The sequence below is a fragment of the Accipiter gentilis genome, chromosome 1 (assembly GCF_929443795.1).
Source record: "Accipiter gentilis chromosome 1, bAccGen1.1, whole genome shotgun sequence".
Taxonomy (NCBI): Eukaryota; Metazoa; Chordata; class Aves; order Accipitriformes; family Accipitridae; genus Astur; species Astur gentilis.
Window position 1 is genome coordinate 53,327,918 of NC_064880.1, and position 27,122 is coordinate 53,355,039.

The 27,122-nt window shown below is 39.8% G+C and overlaps 1 protein-coding gene across 1 annotated transcript in view; it reads right to left on the reverse strand.

Moving 5' to 3' along the window:
- NEB (nebulin) overlaps nt 1-27,122 on the reverse strand; it is a 128,930-nt gene that overhangs the window by 79,983 nt on the left and 21,825 nt on the right. Inside the window, exons 24-55 of the mRNA XM_049816933.1 lie at nt 26,469-26,780; nt 25,037-25,243; nt 24,695-24,799; nt 23,727-23,834; nt 22,494-22,805; nt 20,772-20,978; nt 19,973-20,077; nt 19,703-19,810; nt 19,013-19,324; nt 18,053-18,259; nt 16,409-16,513; nt 15,481-15,588; nt 13,679-13,990; nt 13,324-13,530; nt 12,734-12,838; nt 11,727-11,834; nt 10,603-10,914; nt 10,205-10,408; nt 9,620-9,724; nt 8,699-8,806; nt 8,019-8,330; nt 7,136-7,339; nt 6,672-6,776; nt 6,470-6,577; nt 4,955-5,266; nt 4,072-4,275; nt 3,609-3,713; nt 3,407-3,514; nt 2,146-2,457; nt 1,263-1,466; nt 799-903; nt 597-704 (exon numbers count right to left, since the gene is read on the reverse strand). Of these exons, the coding sequence (XP_049672890.1) occupies nt 597-704; nt 799-903; nt 1,263-1,466; nt 2,146-2,457; nt 3,407-3,514; nt 3,609-3,713; nt 4,072-4,275; nt 4,955-5,266; nt 6,470-6,577; nt 6,672-6,776; nt 7,136-7,339; nt 8,019-8,330; nt 8,699-8,806; nt 9,620-9,724; nt 10,205-10,408; nt 10,603-10,914; nt 11,727-11,834; nt 12,734-12,838; nt 13,324-13,530; nt 13,679-13,990; nt 15,481-15,588; nt 16,409-16,513; nt 18,053-18,259; nt 19,013-19,324; nt 19,703-19,810; nt 19,973-20,077; nt 20,772-20,978; nt 22,494-22,805; nt 23,727-23,834; nt 24,695-24,799; nt 25,037-25,243; nt 26,469-26,780 (5,844 nt within the window). The remainder of the gene's footprint in view (nt 1-596; nt 705-798; nt 904-1,262; nt 1,467-2,145; nt 2,458-3,406; nt 3,515-3,608; nt 3,714-4,071; nt 4,276-4,954; nt 5,267-6,469; nt 6,578-6,671; nt 6,777-7,135; nt 7,340-8,018; nt 8,331-8,698; nt 8,807-9,619; nt 9,725-10,204; nt 10,409-10,602; nt 10,915-11,726; nt 11,835-12,733; nt 12,839-13,323; nt 13,531-13,678; nt 13,991-15,480; nt 15,589-16,408; nt 16,514-18,052; nt 18,260-19,012; nt 19,325-19,702; nt 19,811-19,972; nt 20,078-20,771; nt 20,979-22,493; nt 22,806-23,726; nt 23,835-24,694; nt 24,800-25,036; nt 25,244-26,468; nt 26,781-27,122) is intronic.

Genomic DNA, 27,122 nt, shown 5'->3' on the forward strand with positions numbered 1-27,122 from the left:
CACATCTCCTTACAGTAAGGGAACAAACCTGAGCTACAGAACCTCATATGAGAGAGTAAATTTAGCTCCTGCAGAGCTGAGCCTTGAAAAGATACACTGGGGCACAGTAATGACGGGCCTGCAGTGACCCCAGTCCAGAGAGAAACGGTTAATGCCCCGGTCATAACAAAAAACTTGGTTTGGGTTTTCCTTCCTAAGGTCCAGCTCAGCTGTGTAGCTGCAAAACCAGGGGACTGCAGACTGGCAGAACCGAGGGCAGCACGCCACCTCAGAAGTCTACTCCGTTGCACGAGGAGATGCTGCCACAAGCCCAGGAGGGACGCTGCTTTGGATTATGTCCGTCACTCAGCTCCCATAGTTACTCTCTCCACACCATCTATGCAGACCCTCGCAATGCTGCACACCCATAACATGCAGGAACACCTACAGGCAGACCCCCCCAAACCAAAACATTTACGGACTAGCTGAATGGTAACGACAGGTAAGATCTGCGTTGCCTCCATTCGGCTGAGGTTGCAAACCCTGGGCTTCCCCTGAAAGAAAGCACCTGGAAACTGTCCGGTAGGGCGTGCTGCCAAGGGCTCCTGTGTACTTACATCACTTGCAATGTCTCTGGAAGCTTTAGCAGACTTGATAGGAATGGCATCTGCTCGCATGTCGTAGCCCTTTTTCTTCTCCTCCTCCATCGCAAGCTTGTACAGTTTCTGAAAGAAAAACAAGCATTCCCCTCAAGCAACGCTACTTCTCGGGCCACAGCAGTGTCCAGGACGGACAACTAACCCCAGCTCAAACACCTACCTCACTGAAGTTCACTTTGTTCTGCTGGGCTAGCAAAATACCAGGTGTATCCGGCATAATATGAACGCTGGTTTTATCTTTCTCCCAGGCTGACGTGTACGCACGCTGAAAAAACGAGTACAACGCACAATGAGATCACGCAAGCACAGGGCGACAAACCCAAAGAGCAAACTAGCTCAAGGAACTGAAGCAAGGGGCCTCTACTTTGCACGGACTCAGGAATGCCTTTTCTTCTCCCAAAACTTTCTAACGCTCCACCCTTTTCTTGTCTGCGCTGCGACCAATTACTGCTCCAACCACACAAAATAGAAATTCATCTAAAACAAGGAACACAAATCCCTCATGCAAGAGGGGAATGCAATTACACCCCCTTGCAAAACCCAGGCCCTGGAAGGAGAGCGCCCAACGTCCTGGGAAAGGAAGGCGCTCATTTCCTTCGTGTTGCAAACACAAGGAAATCTCACTTGGTTCATAATTTCAGAGTTGTGCTTTGCCAGAACCATAGGCATCGAGTCAGGAATGCTCGTGAATTTGATGGTGTCCGGGTGTTGCCGATACTTCTTGTCACTCAGGATGAGGCTCGCCCTCTTGTTCTTCTCATCGTCCAGCGAACCACTGGGGGACCAGCCAATGCCCCTCAGCCACAGAAGGTCGGACTTGTACACATTCTGAAGGACAGGCAAGGACACAAAGCAGCTCAGCAACCTCCTCACTCCATCCAACCCCTCCTCCTACCCAGGGAAGCTCTGCCTACCAAAACACATTCCCCTGCATCAACCCACCAGCCACCACCACAGGGACTCCCACTAAACTCAGCTCCTCACAACCTGGCTCCTCGTGCCTACAGCAGCACAAGCGGGTGCCAAGCAATCCACAAACCTTCCCCCTACATCTCCTTACTCTCCCCAGGATAGACCTGCCCCACTTGGCAGGCTCCAGATGGCAGTGGCACAGGAGGAGCCTTATACCTCATCACCTAACGCTCTTCATACTATTTCCCACTGCACACCTGGCTTGCCTTTGCCCACCCTCAGTCCTCCAGAAGAAAATATTTGACTCCGTTGCCCTTCCCCTGCCATACAGAACTCCAGCCACCTGCAAAATGCTCAAGGCAAGACAGGACTCTTCTGTGACCATGAACTAGGACCCCACACAAACTTCATCTCTGACTCTTCATGACACCAACTCTCAGCAAGACAGTACAGCACCACGCAGTCTCAGCACCACACAGTCTCAGTCTCACAGAATCAGCCTACGTTTATGCTCCCCACCTGGACCTTCTCCAACAAAGGAACAGAACGCAGGAGAGACTTCTCTTTTTCACACAGCTAGTAAAGAACAACTTACATCGCTCTGAAGGTCGTACACTTTCCTGGCTTGTACAACATCGTTCTGGTCTGGCAGACAGGTCCACCGATGCAGAAGATGCTTGTAATCAATATCGCTGACCAGCTCCTGACATTTCTTGGCCAGCACGATCCCCAGCATGTCCACTGGGCTACTGAAGTGTGTCTTCGACTTCTCAAAGGCTTTCTTGTACTCCCTGTCACTCTGGATCTTGGCTACGTGCATTGACCACATCATCTTCGGATCATCCTCTATATTTCGGGCTCCGATATGGTGACCAAGCTGCTTGCGATAGCCTTCTTTATACTTGTACTATAGGCAAAAAAAATGTTCAGTGAGTTTTAGTTTATTTCTCTTTACATCTGTAGCAGCCCCTGAGGCACAACCTCCAGACAACTTAGCATCTGAAACCACAGACACATTAGAATAAGAAAATATTCAGCTGATGAACTGCAGCATATAGCTACAGAAGGATTCATATAACATTCTCTGCATTATATGACTTTCACTTTGTTGAAGACACTCCCTGGCCTACACATTAAGAACTACTACTCAGTACCTGAGTGTAGAAAAAGTCACCAAAATACAGCAGCTATACAAAGGTCCAAAGTTCAATAAACATCCTCTACAAAAAGAATCAGTTAGTGAACTTCAAGCACGATAGCCAAATAAACTCCTATCCAATGAATTCAGGAGATCAAAATCGTAGGAACATAGAGACAGACCTGGAACTGTATATAGAGACACTAAATACATATATGTAATACATTATTATATTAAAGCCCAATAATAATAAAATCTTATTTACTTTCATACTGCCTTTATTTTTACACAAAACCTGTTTGGGGTTTTCCTTCCTAAGGTCCAGCTCAGCTGTGTAGCTGCAAAACCAGGGGACTGCAGACTGGCAGAACCGAGGGCAGCACGCCACCTCAAAAGTCTACTCCGTTGCACGAGGAGATGCTGCCACAAGCCCAGGAGGGACGCTGCTTTGGATTATGTCCGTCACTCAGCTCCCATAGTTACTCTCTCCACACCATCTATGCAGACCCTCGCAATGCTGCACACCCATAACATGCAGGAACACCTACAGGCAGACCCCCCCAAACCAAAACATTTACGGACTAGCTGAATGGTAACGACAGGTAAAGATCTGCGTTGCCTCCATTCGGCTGAGGTTGCAAACCCTGGGCTTCCCCTGAAAGAAAGCACCTGGAAACTGTCCGGTAGGGCGTGCTGCCAAGGGCTCCTGTGTACTTACATCACTTGCAATGTCTCTGGAAGCTTTAGCAGACTTGATAGGAATGGCATCTGCTCGCATGTCGTAGCCCTTTTTCTTCTCCTCCTCCATCGCAAGCTTGTACAGTTTCTGAAAGAAAAACAAGCATTCCCCTCAAGCAACGCTGCTTCTCGGGCCACAGCAGTGTCCAGGACGGACAACTAACCCCAGCTCAAACACCTACCTCACTGAAGTTCACTTTGTTCTGCTGGGCTAGCAAAATACCAGGTGTATCCGGCATAATATGAACGCTGGTTTTATCTTTCTCCCAGGCTGACGTGTACGCACGCTGAAAAAACGAGTACAACGCACAATGAGATCACGCAAGCACAGGGCGACAAACCCAAAGAGCAAACTAGCTCAAGGAACTGAAGCAAGGGGCCTCTACTTTGCACGGACTCAGGAATGCCTTTTCTTCTCCCAAAACTTTCTAACGCTCCACCCTTTTCTTGTCTGCGCTGCGACCAATTACTGCTCCAACCACACAAAATAGAAATTCATCTAAAACAAGGAACACAAATCCCTCATGCAAGAGGGGAATGCAATTACACCCCTTGCAAAACCCAGGCCCTGGAAGGAGAGCGCCCAACGTCCTGGGAAAGGAAGGCGCTCATTTCCTTCGTGTTGCAAACACAAGGAAATCTCACTTGGTTCATAATTTCAGAGTTGTGCTTTGCCAGAACCATAGGCATCGAGTCAGGAATGCTCGTGAATTTGATGGTGTCCGGGTGTTGCCGATACTTCTTGTCACTCAGGATGAGGCTCGCCCTCTTGTTCTTCTCATCGTCCAGCGAACCACTGGGGGACCAGCCAATGCCCCTCAGCCACAGAAGGTCGGACTTGTACACATTCTGAAGGACAGGCAAGGACACAAAGCAGCTCAGCAACCTCCTCACTCCATCCAACCCCTCCTCCTACCCAGGGAAGCTCTGCCTACCAAAACACATTCCCCTGCATCAACCCACCAGCCACCACCACAGGGACTCCCACTAAACTCAGCTCCTCACAACCTGGCTCCTCGTGCCTACAGCAGCACAAGCGGGTGCCAAGCAATCCACAAACCTTCCCCCTACATCTCCTTACTCTCCCCAGGATAGACCTGCCCCACTTGGCAGGCTCCAGATGGCAGTGGCACAGGAGGAGCCTTATACCTCATCACCTAACGCTCTTCATACTATTTCCCACTGCACACCTGGCTTGCTTTTGCCCACCCTCAGTCCTCCAGAAGAAAATATTTGACTCCGTTGCCCTTCCCCTGCCATACAGAACTCCAGCCACCTGCAAAATGCTCAAGGCAAGACAGGACTCTTCTGTGACCATGAACTAGGACCCTACACAAACTTCATCTCTGACTCTTCATGACACCAACTCTCAGCAAGATAGTACAGCACCACGCAGTCTCAGCACCACATAGTCTCAGTCTCACAGAATCAGCCTACGTTTATGCTCCCCACCTGGACCTTCTCCAACAAAGGAACAGAACGCAGGAGAGACTTCTCTTTTTCACACAGCTAGTAAAGAACAACTTACATCGCTCTGAAGGTCGTACACTTTCCTGGCTTGTACAACATCGTTCTGGTCTGGCAGACAGGTCCACCGATGCAGAAGATGCTTGTAATCAATATCGCTGACCAGCTCCTGACATTTCTTGGCCAGCACGATCCCCAGCATGTCCACTGGGCTACTGAAGTGTGTCTTCGACTTCTCAAAGGCTTTCTTGTACTCCCTGTCACTCTGGATCTTGGCTACGTGCATTGACCACATCATCTTTGGATCATCCTCTATATTTCGGGCTCCGATATGGTGACCAAGCTGCTTGCGATAGCCTTCTTTATACTTGTACTGCAGGGTTAAAGAAGCTCAGTAAGTTTCAGGCCAGCTGTCCTCCCTTCTGAAACTATTCTGTAGCAGTGCCTGTGAGCAAGTGCTTTGCTAATGGAGCCTGGCAAGATCACCACGTGGAGAGGCATCTAAGCGCAGCATATCCCCACTGTGTCCTACACTTCCATCCTACCCCGCATCTACACCAGGCCACAGGAGGCACATGGAGGCCCAGACGGCAACTCCAACCAAGCGAGCTCAGGTACCAGGAGCAATGCATGCCAGCAGACAGGGTCTCCACACAACCTAAGCAGACCCACTGAGAGAGGCCAGCTCAGCAGCAGCTGGGATGCAAAACTCAGGGAAAACCACAGGACTACTCCAGCAGGCAACCTGGGCCTCATCTTGCACAGACCTGTCTGCACTCACCCACACAGCCCACAGCAGATGACACTCTCCACTGCACCAGGCTCTCCTGCACAGTGCTCAGGACTCTTTTCTCCCAGCCCAGTGTGTGTCCTCAGCTGCAGGCCTATATTCACTAAGCTTGGGAAGTGACAAGGGGCAACACGACTCTTTTTCCCCCTCCTCTCACTGAAATGTCAAGCAAGACTGAGGAGAGATTGAACACATCTCCTTACAGTAAGGGAACAAACCTGAGCTACAGAACCTCATATGAGAGAGTAAATTTAGCTCCTGCAGAGCTGAGCCTTGAAAAGATACACTGGGGCACAGTAATGACGGGCCTGCAGTGACCCCAGTCCAGAGAGAAACGGTTAATGCCCCGGTCATAACAAAAAACTTGGTTTGGGTTTTCCTTCCTAAGGTCCAGCTCAGCTGTGTAGCTGCAAAACCAGGGGACTGCAGACTGGCAGAACCGAGGGCAGCACGCCACCTCAGAAGTCTACTCCGTTGCACGAGGAGATGCTGCCACAAGCCCAGGAGGGACGCTGCTTTGGATTATGTTCGTCACTCAGCTCCCATAGTTACTCTCTCCACACCATCTATGCAGACCCTCGCAATGCTGCACACCCATAACATGCAGGAACACCTACAGGCAGACCCCCCCAAACCAAAACATTTACGGACTAGCTGAATGGTAACGACAGGTAAGATCTGCGTTGCCTCCATTCGGCTGAGGTTGCAAACCCTGGGCTTCCCCTGAAAGAAAGCACCTGGAAACTGTCCGGTAGGGCGTGCTGCCAAGGGCTCCTGTGTACTTACATCACTTGCAATGTCTCTGGAAGCTTTAGCAGACTTGATAGGAATGGCATCTGCTCGCATGTCGTAGCCCTTTTTCTTCTCCTCCTCCATCGCAAGCTTGTACAGTTTCTGAAAGAAAAACAAGCATTCCCCTCAAGCAACGCTACTTCTCGGGCCACAGCAGTGTCCAGGACGGACAACTAACCCCAGCTCAAACACCTACCTCACTGAAGTTCACTTTGTTCTGCTGGGCTAGCAAAATACCAGGTGTATCCGGCATAATATGAACGCTGGTTTTATCTTTCTCCCAGGCTGACGTGTACGCACGCTGAAAAAACGAGTACAACGCACAATGAGATCACGCAAGCACAGGGCGACAAACCCAAAGAGCAAACTAGCTCAAGGAACTGAAGCAAGGGGCCTCTACTTTGCACGGACTCAGGAATGCCTTTTCTTCTCCCAAAACTTTCTAACGCTCCACCCTTTTCTTGTCTGCGCTGCGACCAATTACTGCTCCAACCACACAAAATAGAAATTCATCTAAAACAAGGAACACAAATCCCTCATGCAAGAGGGGAATGCAATTACACCCCCTTGCAAAACCCAGGCCCTGGAAGGAGAGCGCCCAACGTCCTGGGAAAGGAAGGCGCTCATTTCCTTCGTGTTGCAAACACAAGGAAATCTCACTTGGTTCATAATTTCAGAGTTGTGCTTTGCCAGAACCATAGGCATTGAGTCAGGAATGCTCGTGAATTTGATGGTGTCCGGGTGTTGCCGATACTTCTTGTCACTCAGGATGAGGCTCGCCCTCTTGTTCTTCTCATCGTCCAGCGAACCACTGGGGGACCAGCCAATGCCCCTCAGCCACAGAAGGTCGGACTTGTACACATTCTGAAGGACAGGCAAGGACACAAAGCAGCTCAGCAACCTCCTCACTCCATCCAACCCCTCCTCCTACCCAGGGAAGCTCTGCCTACCAAAACACATTCCCCTGCATCAACCCACCAGCCACCACCACAGGGACTCCCACTAAACTCAGCTCCTCACAACCTGGCTCCTCGTGCCTACAGCAGCACAAGCGGGTGCCAAGCAATCCACAAACCTTCCCCCTACATCTCCTTACTCTCCCCAGGATAGACCTGCCCCACTTGGCAGGCTCCAGATGGCAGTGGCACAGGAGGAGCCTTATACCTCATCACCTAACGCTCTTCATACTATTTCCCACTGCACACCTGGCTTGCCTTTGCCCACCCTCAGTCCTCCAGAAGAAAATATTTGACTCCGTTGCCCTTCCCCTGCCATACAGAACTCCAGCCACCTGCAAAATGCTCAAGGCAAGACAGGACTCTTCTGTGACCATGAACTAGGACCCCACACAAACTTCATCTCTGACTCTTCATGACACCAACTCTCAGCAAGACAGTACAGCACCACGCAGTCTCAGCACCACACAGTCTCAGTCTCACAGAATCAGCCTACGTTTATGCTCCCCACCTGGACCTTCTCCAACAAAGGAACAGAACGCAGGAGAGACTTCTCTTTTTCACACAGCTAGTAAAGAACAACTTACATCGCTCTGAAGGTCGTACACTTTCCTGGCTTGTACAACATCGTTCTGGTCTGGCAGACAGGTCCACCGATGCAGAAGATGCTTGTAATCAATATCGCTGACCAGCTCCTGACATTTCTTGGCCAGCGCGATCCCCAGCATGTCCACTGGGGTACTGAAGTGTGTCTTCGACTTCTCAAAGGCTTTCTTGTACTCCCTGTCACTCTGGATCTTGGCTACGTGCATTGACCACATCATCTTCGGATCATCCTCTATGTTACGGGCTCCTATGTGGTGGCCAAGCTGCTTTCGGTACCCAGTTTTGTATTGGTACTAATTGAATGCAGAGACAATAATTATCATCTCTTTTCACACTGTAATTTAAATTTCTCTATTTTTAATATAGTGGTTAATATTTTCGCATCTAATATACTTTAATTTTTTGCATATTTTTCCAACATTTTTAATGTTTTTATTGCAAGTCCAGAAGCTATTAATTGATTACATACTTATCTTGTTGTAAATTGTTTTCAGTTATTTAATTAACTTTACATCATTAAGAATTACGCAACCTCTGGGGAGGGCAGCAATGTAAGACTGTTAAAATTTTAGACCTCTCCTCCTTTTATGTAAAAACTATCTTTATCCAAATTGTCTACCAGCTCTATGCCTCGGTATTATTTTCACTCTGTAAGACTTACTTCACTAGCTATGTCTCTGGATGCCTTCGCTGACTTGATCGGTATAGCATCAGGAGGAAGATCATAGCCTTTCCTCTTCAGCTCTTCATATCCTAACTTGTAATGTTTCTGTTGGAGAAGGATTCAAAGTTTTTAATCACAAATAATCTCTCTAAAGATTTTGTCAATACTACAACTTTCCTCCCCTGAGTATTGAAAATAAAGCATGAGATTCCAAACACAGTTTCATTCATCAAATTAAATTCCATATCTTGCTCTTAATAATGTGTATTTTGTTATTGATGATATAAAATACTTAAAAATTACTATCGGTATGTTTTCTGATTAACTCGTTCAAGATCAATATTTTCTTTTATTTAACATATTAATCTGAATGATTCATAGAGTCTTCTACAGAGGTGAATAATAAAACCCCATTATTCTCTACACCCAATTTCAATTGCAATTATTCTTGTCTTCTTGAGTTCTTACAACAGAGCTGGTAACATTTCTTTAACTTTGCATGTAGTCTACATTTGTTCCATTATTACCAGGAATTTGATGTAAATTACACAATCCTAAGTAATTCTAAAGAGGCAAATCAATATAATCAGATATTTTAACAATAATGACAGGCTTACTAAAAAGTAGTGAACACATATGTACAATGTTAATATGATCAGTAGGGATGAAAGAGAAAACTGCTAACTTGTGTTGAATATTTTCTTAGTATTTTTTATATTCTCACAACTCCGATTCCTAAAATAAAATTGTATTTTAGCAGTTCCACTTGGGCTTCACAGTGCATAACAATTTTCACAGGAAAAGATCACAGGTGTGCTTACAGCTGTTAGAACTGCAGAATTACTCTACTTTTTAAACTAAAGGCACAATGGATTAATTCCAAATTCCATAAAAGAAACATTGTGGAGACACACTTACATCACTTGTGTTAAGTAAGTTTGATTTAGCCAGCAAAATTTCAGGAGTATCAGGCATGATGTGAACCTGAGTCTTGTCCTTGTCCCAAGCCTGTCTATACAGTATCTGAAAAGAGACACAAATAAAAATACCTTGTCTGATAAAAGGCTTACATGCATAGCAGTAAATTCAGTTTAGCTTTTCTCTACAATAGCAAAGCAAAGATGTACTATGTAAGCATGAGCAATGTAAACAACACAAGGTATTAAAATCAAATAATACATTGACTTCTTGCTGAAATACCACCTCTTTTTCTTCTTACATCTACGAAACGTCAAGGAAACAGCATTATGACAATACATTTACATACTATATAGTAAGGATCTCATTTACAGTTATTACTGAATAAGTTATACAGTGCTAGAGACCTTAATCTTCTGAACAAGTCCTAGCAGTTATTTACAACTGAACAGTAAGGCGCTAATTGTAAACATCTGATATTTGTAAATTTTTAAGCATGTGTTCTGATATAGAAATCTTTTTAACAAATGTATACTAATGCATTCATTTATTGAATCACTTGTTCTGTCTCTAGAGGCAACTTACATCACTTCTATTTTTGGCATTAGATTTTGCTAAAGTGATATCCATGGCATCTGGGATACTTGTGAACTTAATAGTATCTGGGTGCTGCCGGTACTTCTTTTCACTCAGTATTTCAGAAGCTTTCTTGTTCTTTTCAGATTCCAAAGATCCTAAAGGACTCCATCCAAGCCCTCTGAGCCATTGTAGATCTGACTTATATACATTCTGTTAAGGAAAAAAATCAAAACCATAAAATATTATTTCCCTGTTCATTTATTAAACCATATTAAAAGACTAACTGGTATTTTAGTTTCAATCTGATCTATACTGGCATCAAAAGAGAGTTATTAAAGATACTTTTCAATAAGCAGTAAATATCTTACAAAAAAAAAAACTAATTAAATCCAGAAGGAGCTTACATCACTCTGTAGTTCGTAAACTGTCTTTGCCTGGGTGACATCAATCTGGTCTGGCAGACAAGTCCAGCGGTGCAGCACATGTTTGTAGTCTGTATCACTAACCAATTCCTGACATTTCTTAGCCAGAAGAAAGCCTAACATATCCACGGGCATATTAAACTTTGTCTTCCACTTTTCAAAATCTTTCTTGTACTCTCTCTCACTCTGCATCTTAGCTACTTGCATAGACCACAACATCTTGGGATCATCCTGTAAGCTGCGGAATCCAATGTGATGTCCCTGCTGCTTGCGGTAACCTTCTTTGTACTTGTACTAAAATTATAAAGATTGCATTATTGAAATTACAGTAAGAAACAGACAATGGTAAAATATATAAGCAAATACCAATATAGTCTCTCAGTTCAATGTTTCTCATTACCAATGAAATGAGCAACTTGTTATGGCATGTCCTGTAAAGTTTTAGTAGCCCCTTAATTAATGTGCATTACTTGATGTCAGTGAATGCTCTCCCTGGGAATGAACAGAGTCCCTGGAGAGGAAGAGTGCATGGCTAGAAGAATGGTCTTCTGTGCCATCTGATTCATGTAGTCATACTGTTCAGAACTAAATGCTGACACACTGAAATATTCTGATTAATAAAATAATCAGAAAGGAAAAAAGCTGATGCTTAAACATTGGAGTAATTTCCTAATGATTAATAAAATCTCTTCCATAAATGCAGGAGTTGTATTCATACCAAGTGATGATAACAGCAATACATGTGTCATCACTATTTCAGAGTTGTAAATAGGATTTCTCAGTATAGGCACTGGGATCAGCTAATTGGACCAAATTTGCTGCTGCTCTGAAATGCAACATCCAGAAGAGCAGACAACTCCTAAATTTGTATGACTAGCCACTTCATGGGTGGACTACAATCTCTGGAATTGTCAAGATGCCAGAGCAACCCTTTTAAAATTGTTTTCTTCACTGACAAAACAGATCAGGAAAGAGTTTTGTCAGCAATTTCGTTTTTTACTCCAAGCCACACCTTAGCAGAGAGGTGTATCTCAATCTAGTGCGACTCTGTAGGTTATAGCAACTTGATAAAGTGTATGTCATACTGAATTAGAAATGTTGCTTACATCACTTGCAATGTCCCTTGAAGCTTTGGCAGCTTTCACTGAAATGGCTTCAGGTGTGAGGTCATAGCCTTTCTTTATCATTTCCTGCCAGCCAAGCTTGTATAGTTTCTAAAATTGAAAACAATATTAATTAAAAAGTCTTAGTAATACGTAAGGCACCTTCTATTTAGATATGCTAATGTTCCATATTACCAAATTCTGGTCACCTCACAGGCTTCAGTTACGAGAGAAGGGCTACGAGAACAGGAACTGAGAAATGGGAAACTGTTAAGCAAGGAACGCAGGTCTTCCAGATCTTAGGCTAGTGACTAAATAGTTTTTCGTTACTGCAGCAGCTTCCTACTATATCATATCTTGGGGATTTGAAACATATATATATTTCAAATTCCCCAGATAGCTGGGATAACTGAAAACTCTTCAATTGGCTTAATAAAACTTATTAATTAATAAGGCAATAATGTAGCCATTTAATAGTCAATTCAGTTTGTGCACAGTTGATTTTATGTACCAGCACCTGCAAGTCAAAGATTTGTCTCTGAGCAATCATTCAAAGCAATATTTTACACTGGCACAATTGCCACTTTCTCATATTTGAAAGCTGACAGAAAAATTAGAATCACTGCATGCATTTCTTTTCCCATATGTTAAGTTAAAAATATACACAATGAACTTTTAATTTTATAGTAAAGAATTTTTAACACGTTTGATTTCTGTGGTAAGCATAGAGTATGTATGGACTATGCACATCCAGATTTCAAAAATAGGATTTATATTTTCCATACACTATAAGGTAATTCAGTCTGTTACTTCACTAGCCTGAAGATGGCACTTATTGCTACTCTGAAAATATCACTCATGTAAAAATTCTAGCCTCTGTTCTAAATCCCCCATTCTGTTTCTGCTAACTTACACAAATTCATTACTTATTTTGAAATGGGAGGCACCTTTCAATTTGAAGAAAGTAGGTATTAATTTAAAATGTAATAGGAAGTATCAAAAAACTCTACCTGACTGTAGTTCGCCTTGTTCTGTTTTGCCTGTAGAATATCTGGTGTATCTGGCATCACATGAACCTGAATTTTATCCTTCTCCCAAGCTTGAGTATATGCATGCTATTAAAAAAACGTAACATCAGATGTGTTAATATAAATGACAAAGGATGGCTCTTTTGGTGTTTTCACCTTTCCATTTGCACCCTTTGGATATGGATGCGTAAAAAGATGAAGGTGCTGACTTAGATTTATTTTACTATGTAATGACCTAATCCAGAATCAGCTGAATTAGGACCCAGTCTTGCTTCTAATGAAGTCCAACTATCAAGATTGTCAGGGCCAGTAATTTCTATATAAGAATGAGAAGAACAGAGGTTGGAGAGGTAGCAATGAAAAAAAATGAGAAAAGATCTATTTAACCAATGCCATTTATCAGTAACTGAGTGTTTCACTAAGAAAAAAAATGAAAAAAGATGAAACATTAAGTGACACTTGTTTTTCCCAGGGAAACACTGCAACATAAAGGTGGTGACAGAGACTTATAGACTGTTTAATGAAATGGATTATATGTGAATGACTGCCTAATTTTCCCCATAAATACTCACTTTGTTCATTATATTTGCATTCTGCTTTGCAAGGACCATGTCCATGGCATCATTCTTTTTTGTAAAGGGGAACATGCTGGGATGCTGGCGATATTTCCGATCACTTGCAATTTCTGTGGCTTTCTTAGATTTCTCCACATCCAGAGAACCAGCAGGACTCCAACCAATACCTTTGAACCACTCATTGTAATCCTGCTTGTACTCATTCTGCCAAACAGAACACAACAGGAAATTTTACAGTTTACAAATGGCTCACACAAAATAATTCTGTTGTTTCCAAAACACAGACATAATGAAAAAAAACAGGGAAAAAAAAGTCACAGCTGTGAATGACACAAAGAAAACAGAAACTTACATCACTTTGTATCTGATTCATGTTTCTGTACAGTTCTAAACTCATCGCATCTGGTAGAAGCATATATTGGTGAATCAGTCGTTTGTAGTTAGTATTGGTTACACGATCTTGTGCCTCCTTAGCTGCCACGATGCTGAGTGCGTCAGAAGGCGTTTGGTAATGTGTCTTGCTCGTCTCATAAGCCTTCTTGTATTCACGATCAGACTGCATCTTAGCCACTTGCATATAATGGACAAGTTTGGGGTCATCCTGAAGGCTGCGGAAGCCTACAAGTTTTCCCTTGTCTTGTTCATAACCTAATTTGTATTTATACTGTAAAGAGAACAAAGACTTTAGTTCTACTTCATTTGTTTAATAAGAAATATCTATATTGTAAGGAAAAAACCCCACAAAACTTAGATTAAAATAAGGTTTTTACATTGTTAAGAAAACATCACAAAGCATATAGAGGTGGTGGGTTTTTCCACTTACTCTCAGGGTGCACTCTAAAGCAAAACAGATGTCTAGCATCCCTTTTAAAAGCAGTATATTTTAAATACTTTCTTAATAAATGAAATTTCCTTACAATAGTTTATTCTGGTCCTGCATAAGGTTCAATGTAACCTGGCGTTCAGTTGCTCTCTAATCTCATTATAAATGACAGAATGAAAATATGAAACATACTGACAGAAAGCAAAAGGCAAAGGAACACAAAAGATCTCGTTTGCTGAAGACAGTTCTTTGGAAAAAGCACACCTTTTATTCTTTTCACACTATAGTTTAAAGATACCCATATTAGCTCTAAAATGAGTTATCACAAACACTATAACCAAGGTACATTAACCCACACAGTTCTCTGTTACTATTGCTATCCTGCTTCCAATATTTGCCTTGGGTAACTATTTTTGTGGTACTCTGCACCATACGCAGAATACTTGAGTTCCTATCTAAAGACTTAACCATAAACCCAAACACTTAATCATCACTTCCATTAGGTTCACTTGCACAAATAATTAGAAAATTCAAGACACTTCCCAAGATCTTTTGCACTTTTTTTGTTTAATAAAACCAATGGTTCAAATTCTTAACCCCTTCCTCAACCTCTAATCAATGAACTACACAGACCAAGTATCAATTCCTTTTTACTTCACTGCTTACTGCTTGAAGAGAACTCAGAATGGAAATATCTTCCTCTCAAACTTAGAGCAGTGGCAGAGCAAATTGCCTTTGCAGTGGCTGCAACATCCCCTATGTTGTCAAAAAAAAATGGTGGGTTAAATAACATGTCCTCAGGCTCTAACTTCACCCCTTTCTTAGGCTGGATTTGCCCCTGCCACAGCAAATCCCTCATCACCGATACACAGGATTTCAGAATGGTCCTGATTTCAGAAGCTTGTATTCTCTGCACAAAGAAATTTAATGGGACTTTCACCAAAGGAATAAAGATAATTGTACTACAGCAGTAAAAATAATTTAAGTATCTGTTCTTTTCAAATATTTCTAAGAATAACCTCTGAACATTCTGTCTGAACTACAAATACACAACATACATTTATAAAGTATCCAAGCCCCATCACACTGAGCAACGAACTGCCTTTTTTTTTTTCTAACAGTCCCTCATATATCTCCTTACCTTTCTAACAAAGCAATTGTTCTTTAACCCTCCTAGAAAATGTATTAAAATATTTAACAAATATGTCAGAATTATTTACAAGCAAGAAAATAAGGAGACTTCATATATTTGGCACATAAAACTGAATTGTGTCAAGAAATGAATGTTTTACGATATCTGAAATAGACCATCTTTTCTTTCAAAAACTTACATCACTAGCAATATCCCTAGAAGCTTTGGCAGCTTTAATAGGGATAGCATCAGCTCTGAGATCATACCCTTTCTTCCTAGATTCTTCAAATGAAAGTCTGTACATTTTCTGTGAAAAGAAAGAAGAGAAACATCCTTTAAAAAAGCAAAACACAGCACACTCACTTAAACAAAAGTCTATTAATTTCACATGATAACTTGAAACACAGACTACTCATATGTTTAGCATTCCTTGAACAGTTGTTTAAGGCACTCAGGGACACAAAAAGATGAATATTGCTTCAAAATTAACACCAGTCCTAGTGTTCATACCTCAATGCAGCTGGACTGCACTATAATCAGCAACAATAACCCATAACAAAAGAGCAAGAAATTGCATTTGTTTCCCACATGCACAAGTATTGGTGAAAAGTTACATTTATAAGGATGTCGGCCTTTTAAAAAAATGAGATAAATATTTCTATTTCTGTGCACATTAAAGATGTGCACAATTACAAACAATAGTTTATTTAGCATATGCAGATTTAACAACTGGCTACTGAAAAACTGTCTATAATATCACCTGTTACTGAAAGAACAGGTTCAATCTGCAAGAATTTTGAATCCAGTACAAAACTGTACATGGGGAAATAAAATAATAAATACAGTAACAAACAAGGATAGTACTCAAACTCTACTATTTTGTTAGTAACTATTATATTTTAATGATCTACATGAACATAATCTGCCTATAAATATTACGGCTTTTTCTTGGCAACTTTTGGTATTTAATTTTGGTGAAGAAAGAGGAAAAAGGAAAACAAATAGCTTTTTGTGAAATTACTACAGGTTAGCAAAATGAGAATTAGGGAGACTGTGTATGCTGTCATCTCACTTCTTCCTAATAAAAAAAATAAGAGCAACGTCATAGTCTTACAAACAGTACTCACATCACTTAAATTAAAGGCATTAGCTTTTGCTAAAGCAATCTGTGGAATATCTGGTGTGATGTGAACTTTCTTTTTGTCTTCTTCCCATGCTTGTTTGTACTTGTGCTGGAAGGAAAAAAAAACAACAAAGAGATGTCAATATAACCAAAACATTAAATAAAACAATTTAAAAGAATATTCCCTATTTGAAATATAAACTTTCGTTACAATGATGCAACTACTAACAGAGTAGAAACATTTGTCTTTTTATTTTAGCACCTAAAAGCAGTGTGAATTAGTATGAAGTTAGCTGTGTGAGGGCAAAATAAAAGTGGAAGAAATACCAATCTTGCTAGAGTATTTTATTGCTCATCTCTTGCCCAGCAGTGTATTCAAGCACATTGAACCGCAGAAAACAATAGGTTTCAAAATATACTGGGTCTGGCTGGGATGGAGTTAATCCTCTGCATAGCAGCCTGAACAGTGCTGTGTGTGAGATTTGTGACTAAAACAATGCTGATAACATACTAATGTTTCAGTTGTTCCTGAACAGTGTTTGCACAGTATCAAGGCCTTCTCTGTTTCTCTCTGTCCCCGCAGTGAATAGACTTGGGGATGCGCAAGAGGTTGGGAGGGGACATAATCAGGCAGATGAACACAACTAACCAAAGAGATAATCCATGCCATATAACATCACACTCAGCAAATAAAAAGGGAGAGGAAGGGGTATAGGGAGGTTAGACATCTTTTGCTCAAGAACTGGCTGGGCATCAGTCTGCCCGTGGGAGGTGGCAAGTGATTGCTTTTGCATCACTTGTTTTCTTTCTCTCTTCTTCCACTTCTCCTTTGCTTATTAAACATTTTTTATGTTGACCCACAAGGGTTTTTTTGCTTTAACTGTGCCTTTCCTCTTCCCCCATCCCACTGTGGGGGAGGGGAGGAAGGGAGCGAGTAGCAGTGTGGTGCTTAGCTGCCTACCAGAGTTAACCCACAACTAAAAGCCAAGCCAGAAAGTATACAAAAAAAAATAATTGATAGAAGTAGAAGATTATTAGTTTATCTCCTGGAAAATAAGTATCAGTTGAGAGAGGCAATAGAGCTTTTCTTAAGAGGAAACAGAGCTAAGGAAAGTGCACATAAGATTCTGATGGTCCCTGTAACTACAATGCACATGAAGTCTAGACTATTCCAAAGAACACCAGCAGATTACATCAGTTCAGCAGGAGAATCAGAAGAAAAATCTCATTATAAAAGCATTCATATTATAAAGCAATTTCATATTAACATAACAGGCATCAGATGAAACAGACTCTACATTTAAAAGTTTAAATCCTATTTCTGAAAGGGATCACTCCAGTATTTTTAGCCCCTAGATTCAAACTACTAGAAGTCTATAATCACTTATCTTGGGTAAACTTTATTAATAAAATGTGACCCCCAGGTATGTCACTATATGTATCGCTTAGAAATATTAGTGTTATGCTTTGCTTTCAGGTATATCAAAGGTCTATTAAGATGAAATACAATGATAGTCAAGTATATTCATTAGCTGCCAAAATTGATGATTTCTAAAGCTACGCATACAATAAGATAGACTATTACATCAGGTGTAGTTGGTTTCCTACTTCTGCAAGCTTAAATGAATTTTGATGAACACTTTCTTACCTCATCCATTATTTTAGCATTATTTAAAGCTAAGACCATATTCATGGAATCCATAGGAACAGAATACTTCAACTTGTCTGGATGCTGGCGATACTTCTTTTCACTAACAATTTCCATCGCCTTTTTGTTCTTCTCAGCTTCCAGGGAGCCCAGTGGCATCCATCCAACACCCTTCATACTTTCATCATATTCTGCTCTGTATTGATTCTGGAGGCAGAAAGATAAGAAAATAATCAGATGCATGAAAAAGTCTGTAAATCATGACACTTCTTTCTGTGTTTAACGAATATTAGATTTCAAATGCACTTATTCTACAAAGAAGCAAACAGTATCAAGATGCATTCAGGGTTTATTTAGAAACACATTTGTTACAGTGATGTCCGTATTTTATTACTCCACTTTTTAAACAATGTTCAGATCCTCCTTACGATGTATATAGATTGCTCACATGAGATTACATGCTAAGGCCCACTTGAAGAAGGGGATTATCTTGAAATACTATACTGAGAAAAAAAGGCCCTCCTCTCTAGAGGTTAAACATCCCAGAAAATCTGATACCATAGCTACTTAGCTGGTTTCCCCTTCTTCTGAAAAGGTATCTTTTTGGAAGTACAAGATAAAACTATTAATGAAAAGGCAAGCTTTTCCTGTTTTGGCCTGCACGCAGCTATTGCTCCTGAAAAGCCTGACGGGACAATGTAAGCAGTAAATAACCATTTCACTTTATACATAAAAGTACTTGTTTCTGAGCCCAAATTCTTTAGCAACAGGCATAATTTAATATTTCAGAGTCTTAGAAAAATACAATGGCTATCATTGCTGAAGGTCTCATTTAATTTACTACATTTCAGTATACAACTGAACTAATTTCACTAACAGTACCATTTATCTTACAGTATGCTCTCATAAACTAACCATCATTGTATTCGCAATGCAAAGGTTGAAGAATCTCTCACTTACATCACTTTGTATCTGCATCATGTTTTTGGCTAATTCAAGACTCATAGCATCAGGCAAAACATTGTAGGTATGGATCAAGTGTTTGTAGTTTGCATTTGTAGCTGCTTCCTGTGCTTTCTTGGCTGCCACAACACTGACCATGTCAACTGGAGTATGGAAATTAGTCTTTGACTTTTCATAATCTTTTTTGTATTCACGATCAGACTGCATCTTAGCCACCTGCATGAAGTGCACCAGCTTGGGGTCGTCTTCAAGGCTACGGAACCCAATATGCTTTCCTTTCTCTTTTTCGTAGGCTAGTTTGTATTTATACTGACAGCAGGAAAGAGAGAGAACAGCAAAAACTTAAATCAAAAAAATGCACTATTAAACTCAATTTTATCTCTGAAAACATTTGTTCTTTTTCATCACAAGATACCAGGTTTAGTCATTTAAACATTCACAGTCTTATAAAATAGCCCACTGAACACAGGCACATGAAGCTCAGCAGCTTGCTGAACAAAGAGCAAAAAAGCACAATTCAGTTTAACTCCACTGGAGAGCAAGTACAGCAAAGGTTTATCCCATCAAGCATATAACTTAAACCTAGACAACTCAGGATGCTTAAAAAAACACTTTTGCGCATAACAGAGCACTTAAAATGTTCTGTCTTTGCAGCTACTCCGAGTACTATCATGCAATCAAACTTACATCACTTGCAATGTCTCTGGAGGCTTTGGCTGCTTTTATTGGAATAGCATCTGGCTGCATATCATAACCTTTCTTCTTGTCTTCCTCCCATGCAGCTTTGTAAAGTTTCTAATTTAAAATGTAAAAGAGAAAAGGTACTCCATGATGAAGGCAGAACTGCTGAAGTACCCCTACATCTCAATTAAAATATTTTCCAAAGACATAAAATTTAAACCAATGTTTAATCTATGCAGCCGGAACTGAATGCCCACTGTAAGCATGCTAACTCACATTGCTCATTGTGACCTGGTTCACTCTAGACTGCAGAATTTCTGGAGTATCTGGCATAACATGAATGCTGGTCTTCTCTTTGTTCCACTTATCAGTGTAGAGCCTCTGCAATTACAAAGTAATATGCAGCATTGAAAAGGCATTGCACTCATAAAATAAGACCTTGCCTTTGTTTTGTTCATCTGCAATGAATAATATTTTACAGTAAAGTTCCATAAGCACTACAAATAACCTTCAGAAATATAACTGCTGAGTGGCAATATTATATTCCTCCTGTTTCTTTAGTACTTTATTTGAGAAATTTGCAAAGTATGTTTTGATAACTAATAAATATTGAAACTGAAAGTTTTATGTCTGCATTCTAACCCTGCCTTAATGCAAAGCATTTTATTTTTTTTCCACACCCCCCCTTTCCATGCCAAATAAGGATCAGTGGTGTCCCAGATAACTAGGGACAAATTTAAAGAACTCCACTTTTCAGGGAAACTTGTACAAAACTGACAATTTCAGGGTTTTTTCAGCTCACTGATTATGAATACTACTTTCTGCAGAAAAAGAGCAAAGGTTACCAAATCACATACAAGAAAGAGAAATCTTTAGTCTTTATAAAAAGAAAAGTCCCTTAGTTATGAATACAGTCTGAGGCTTCCATCATCTCTTAGTGTCCAGTCTTAACAAAGAAAACCACTACACCCATTTGAAATTCTAATTACTTCAGTGGGAATGCACCTGCCCCACAGTTTTGCAAGACAAAGATCCAATCTCTGGCTCAGTCATGATCATCTGAACAACTTCTCACCTTATTCATGGTCTTGGCATTTTGCTTAGCTAGCACTTGTTCCATTGCATCCATTGTAATAGAGTACTTCAGCTTGTCTGGGGGCTGACGATACTTCTTCTCACTGAGGATCTCTGTAGCTTTTTTGGCCTTTTCTACATCCAGTGACTGAATTGGTATCCAGCCAACTCCTCTCAACCAGTTATTAAAATCTGCTTTGTACACATTCTTTTAAAAAATAAACAAGGAAAAAGACAGTGAGACAAGGAAAATTAGAATGTCTATATACATAAAATCAGATAAGACCTTAAAACTTCTCATGGTCATTCATTTTTGAAGGACAATTTAGACAATCCTATTATAACTGCTACTGTTTTCCAAATTTTTAGCATAATATTAACAACTATTGATGTGGTAGGCATAAAGAAATTCTTTTTACTAAACCAATATGTACAAGTCACACTACAAACCAAATGCACAGACCTTAGAACAAATTTTGAGTGGTAAATATGAAAATCTGACAAAAATATAATAATTTTTTTGAAATTACACACTTGTTTGCTAGTAGACTTGGTTCACAGTAGAATTAATTCAGAGAAATTGTTTCAACAACTTCTGCTTAATCGCCTGGATCTGCACAATCTTGAATAGACACCATTCCTATTTAATCATACTTTATAACATGGCTTTTAGAACAGATAAAGGTACCAAAATGCTGCAAAAATAAAATCTATTCCTGAACTGCAGTGTTAGAAATAACAGGGAGAATATCAGAGTCTGAGAAAAAGACCATATACTTTCATAGCAAGTGTATACAAGGCAAAATTTCTTTGTCCTCAGGCATCACGCTTCTCTCCTTGCAAACATCCTGAGTTAGACAGCCAAGCAAGCTCGGCCAACTCAGCAAAGCTGGGTAAAAATACAGTGGGGAAGCAAAAAACTTGAGATGAAAATTTCTGTATTTGAAAAGAACAGTGTCTAAAGATCAGATCCTTTATCTGTTGGCCAATGGGAACACATACATTATACTCTCCAAGGAATGCTTAGAATCTGAAGAACAGTTTCAATCAGATTATTAATGTTTTGGGGAATTTCAAATTTGTCGGAGGACTGTTAAATAATGCAGATTAAACTAAATGCTTTCTGTATAAAAAAGCAGACCCTAAAGTTACACTATTGAAAAAAAATGGAAACAAGTCACAAAACTTAATGGAAACTACAAAGATTTTTTACAAATCCTTCTCATGTATGGCATATGCATCTGTTGGAGGATAGAGGCAGGAAGGAAAAGTGAGCAAAATAAATAAATCTCAAATCCCTAGATATAATACAAACATACATAATGTATATTTTCAGTAAACTTAAATAAAATATGGTCAGAATTTAGACTCCACGTAACGTAGGATCTCTGACAATACAAATAACAATCACAGTAATAACACATCAAAATTACAAATTCAACAAATTCAAAAATACACGAATTAGAAAAACATGTTCATTTGCTGAGAATTAGCCGAACAGGTAGAGATACAAAGAAAGTTTTTGCTTGATAGGTAAGTTCCCTAGAATTTCTCTGCTACACATGATTCTGATAATCTCTGGAAAACACTGGGTTCCAGACCAGACATTTACATCTCAATCTATTGTTAATCCAATATAGTTAATTTTTTAACCTTAAAAAGTTAATAGTGTAACACAGTCATTAAGAGAAGAAAAAAAATGAGCTGATGAATCATTACATACATCACTCTGAAGCTGCATCACATTCCTTGATAGTTCCAGATTCACAGCATCGGGCAAGAGTGTGTAATTGTGAATTGGCTGTTTATAACCAGTGTTTGTAACTGCTTCCTGGGCTTGCTTGGCAGCCATCACACTGAACATATCCATAGGAATATGATATTTGGTCTTGGTTACTTCGTAATCCTTCTTGTACTCACGATCTGATTGTATTTTGGCCACATTCATGTAATGAACAAGCTTAGGATCATCCTGCAGGCTACGGTATCCAACCTGTTTGCCTTTTTCTTTCTCATATGATTCCTTGTACTTGAACTAGAGACAAAGGAAAAGGAAGCCTTACCCACTTTGGAAAGAGAAAACATACTTTTGATAATTTTAATACTTTGAAACTCAATATTTTAACAACTGTAGTTCATTCTATAAACTCATAAATTGTTTTTCAGACAGGATTATTTAGGTAAAAAAAAAAAAAGAAGAGGATTTCTGGATTTCTAAGCTTGTCTTGACCCCTGGTATAGATCTAAACTTAGATATGCAGTTACATGCCCTCCCTCACCATTGGCTCTACCATATTACATTTTACTGTCATAGTCTTCTAACTCCCAGAAATATTCAGCTTTTGATTAAAAGACTAGCATAATAATATATTATTGAAAAGCCCAAGACTACCAAACAATTAGATACCCCAATACTCAGCTACTGGAGGGAGGCATGTTTAAGCGGGGAATGGAAGTCATTTGCAGCCTTTTGCTAAAGTTAGTGAATTTATTTCTGTGTTCCAAATCTCCTTTCATAGCTTGTGTCAAACAGCACACCACGTTTTACTGTTGCCAGCTGACATAGCTGCCTGAAAGCAGCCGCATTTCTGTACAGCTCGTGAGTGCTAGACAAGTAGAAGTACAGGTCTCTAGCAATTAAGAAAACAGCATAGGTAAATTATAACAAAGGAACTTTCAAATGAGCTGGTGAATACTTGAAGCACATACAACAAACAGCCCCAGCTCCTTAGCACTCACACACATTATGACGCATTTCCAAAGAAACAGTTTTTTTCAGAGGTTCACGTAAACATCTGAATTCACCTGTTATTTCACAGTATAAGAGTTTCGGTTCTCAGAGTTAAGTGTCTCTATGTCATTATACGTGTATACTGTATGTTCTATGGCATAATATGCTACAGAAAGCTGTAACGCAATAGAGGTATGTATTCCACTTTATGTAAATTATACTTACATCACTTGCAATATTTCGAGAAGCTTTAGCAGCAATAATAGGAATGGCATCTGGTTTCAGATCATATCCTTTGGCAATGGTTTTTTTCCAGTCTGCTTTGTAGTTAGCCTTATAGGGAAAAAAGGTATGAGTTCGCAGTGTTACAAGTAGCAATTTTAACAAAGTTGCTTAAGCCAATATTTTGATTCCTATAACAATAATAAAAATATGCAGTTTAGGCTGTGCAATTGCAGGGAAAAATGTTAACCTGTAGATAAACTACAGTTATATTATGATAAATAATTCTACTACAAAGACAGAGAGAGTCCTTCAAGACAACCAGTTTAACTCAGATAGCTAAATCATTAACTCCATAAGCATTTTTTGCAATTTTTATGTGGAACAACTCTATCAGTGGCATTTTTCCCCTTGCTCAAGCAAACTCATTTTTTATTTGACTGAACCTTCAGAAATTTTTTCCTGTTAGCTTCAAAATCAGGCCTTGTGGTCCTAAGCGACTGAAGGAACCAGTCTGGCTGCTTTTTTGTTACCAATTAGTGTCTGGACAGACTAATAGTATTCCAAGGCTATTAAAGGAGATGTCAGCTTTTACCTAGTTCCTGGAGGCCTGATAATGCCACCAAAAAATTTCGTATCACAAAGGCAATAAAATTGCCACTATCAGTGGAGGTCTTTATGGTGTTGGATAGATGCAAGAAGTGATGGAAAACAGGCAGACTAGTAGCTGAATGGCAGAAAAAGCCACTGTCTCCACTGGATGAGTTAATTTCCTTTCAACACCCAGCAGCAGGAAGAAATATACAGAGAACTTGTACTGCTTGCCTATGCAATGTGTTTTATATAAAAGTAGATGACATAAGTCTCCAAACCGATAGGAATCTGAATAATTAGTCATGCTGGTTTTCTCATTCTATTAAGTAAATGGCAAATAAATATATTATTGAACGAACTAGTGATTATATGCTCACATCACTCAGATTGAAGGCATTGACCCTGGCTTGAATAAACTGAGGAACATCAGGATCCAGGGTGTATTTGTGTTTCATTTTTTCACCCTCTTGCTTATAGGTTACCTGTAAGAAAAAATAAAAAAATACTTGTTAACAAGTACAAGGTAGGTAATATTGGTGTTAACAAATAGACACAAAGCAACAATGCTTAATTCTTACTAACAAATTGCAATTTTACTATTTTTACAGTTTTTTAAAATATAAAGGGTTATTTTAGATGGAATATCATTAACATATAAATCATAAATATGCTAAAAAATTTAAATCAATATATTGCATTAATAATAAAAAATTTCTTACATCACTCAGTTGCTTGGTGTTGTGCTGAGCTAAAACCATTGGTATTGAATCTGGTACACTTGTAAATTTGATGGTGTCTGGGTGCTGACGATATTTCTTTTCATTTAATGCATCTCCAGCCTTTTTAGCTGTTTCAACATCCAGCGAACCGAGAGGACTCCATCCAATACCCTTGAACCAGCTGTTATACTCTTGTTTGTATGCATTCTGAAGGGGATAAAGACAACATGGACTTATATTTTTCCCACAGAACTGTAATAATTCTGTTTGAAACAATAATTATGTAGTCTAGCTAGTGTGTTCTACATTAGCAGGAAAAATTTATAAATTCTTGAAGGGAACAACAGATTTTCTTATGCTTCTCTGTGATTTCATAAGGAAGAAAATGAGCTATTGTATTTTTGATTCATGATTCATTTCTTATGAACTGTAACATCCCTTCAGTATTTATCAACCTTCCTTTTCTTTTACCCATGTGAAAAAATTCACCAACCTTCAACTCTTAATAACTTCCAAGCTACCATATGGTGACCATTTAACATGGTTTAATTTGTTCTGTGTTTCAGCAGAATCTATGAGACTTGGCCTTACACAAAGGTCCACAGAGCAGAGGCTCAATTTTTGGTTTTCTTCCTATAGTTCCTTCTACAGTAAAATATGCAGAATTCACAGATTGCAAGTGAAAAATTTATACTGGCTACAAAATTTGCAGAAGGTTATCCCATATAAACATTCAGACAGGGTCAAGGCACAGTCTGAATGCAAGGATATTGTGGACACTCTTTTTTAAGACCCTTCCATGTTTGAACTCTAAAATGAGTGGTCCTCCTTAGGGATCCATACAGAGTCAAATTCCACAGTATACAGGAGGTGCAGAGGGCAACCACGTATGCCAAGACAACCATTTGAAACTCTGTATCTGCAAGAAGGACAGAGAAGGTCCTAGAAGGGATCTCCCATATTAAAGATCTCCAGAAGGTATTTCTAATAATATCAACAGTTACATTTTGTCCACTCCTTCATCTGAAATAGATACGATAGTACAGTTGGACTATTATTAACTATCTCATGTGAAGACAAAGCAAAACAATTTAAAAGAAGTCTTAAAGAATAAAACAAAATTATGTTAGTTGCTAAATAAAGTTTTCTGAGGAAATGTGAAAAAGAAGTTTATTTGAATTCAATATTCCAGAAGTCTGCTCTCCACTGATACGCCAACATCAAAATCCTCTTGAGTAGAACTCACCTGGAATTTGGTATTTTTAAATGCCACCACCAGCTGATAAAACTTCTAAGGATCTTCCCCAAGACATAAGAAAAACAAACCGTTCCCATACAGTCATAGCAATTTTCATTGCATATAAACTCATATCTTATTTTTTCACAGTGGGCAGGAAAACATCCATGAAGTTGCAATCATTAAAATACTTACATCACTCTGAATTTGCATCATGTTCTTTGCCAGCTCAACGTCCATGGCATCTGGCAGGTAAGTGTAGTGATGGATCAGATTTTTGTAGTGGGCATTAGAAGCTATATCCTGAGACTGTTTAGCAGCCTGGATACTGTACATGTCAGGAGGTGTATGATAGTTAGTCTTGGTCTTCTCATAGTCCTTCTTGTATTCATGCTCAGACTGAATCTTTGCTACATTCATGTAGTGGACAAGCTTAGGGTCATCTTGCAGGCTTCTGAAACCAACCTGTTTTCCCTTGGCCTTTTCATATGCTTCTTTATATTTATACTAGAAACAGAGGAAAAAGATCAAAAGTACTGTGGCATGACTACTGGTGTTCACACTAATGCAAAACGAAAGAAAAAAAAAATGCTCTCATGACTTTCATTGGAAAAAGAAGCTGCAAGCAGTTCAGAAAGATAAGCTCTCCTAAAAGGGGAGAGTACACCCAGCGACTGCCCCTACATTAGCTTTTCTTGCTCCACCATCTAAACCTGTACACAACAGGTTACACACACCACAATAAGATTTATCAACATTAGCTTTTCTTCTAAGGAAGGGAAAATGTTTCCTAAGCATTCCTGTGTGGAAAGGTGTATGAAAAATATCAGAATAATTGAGACAATCCTT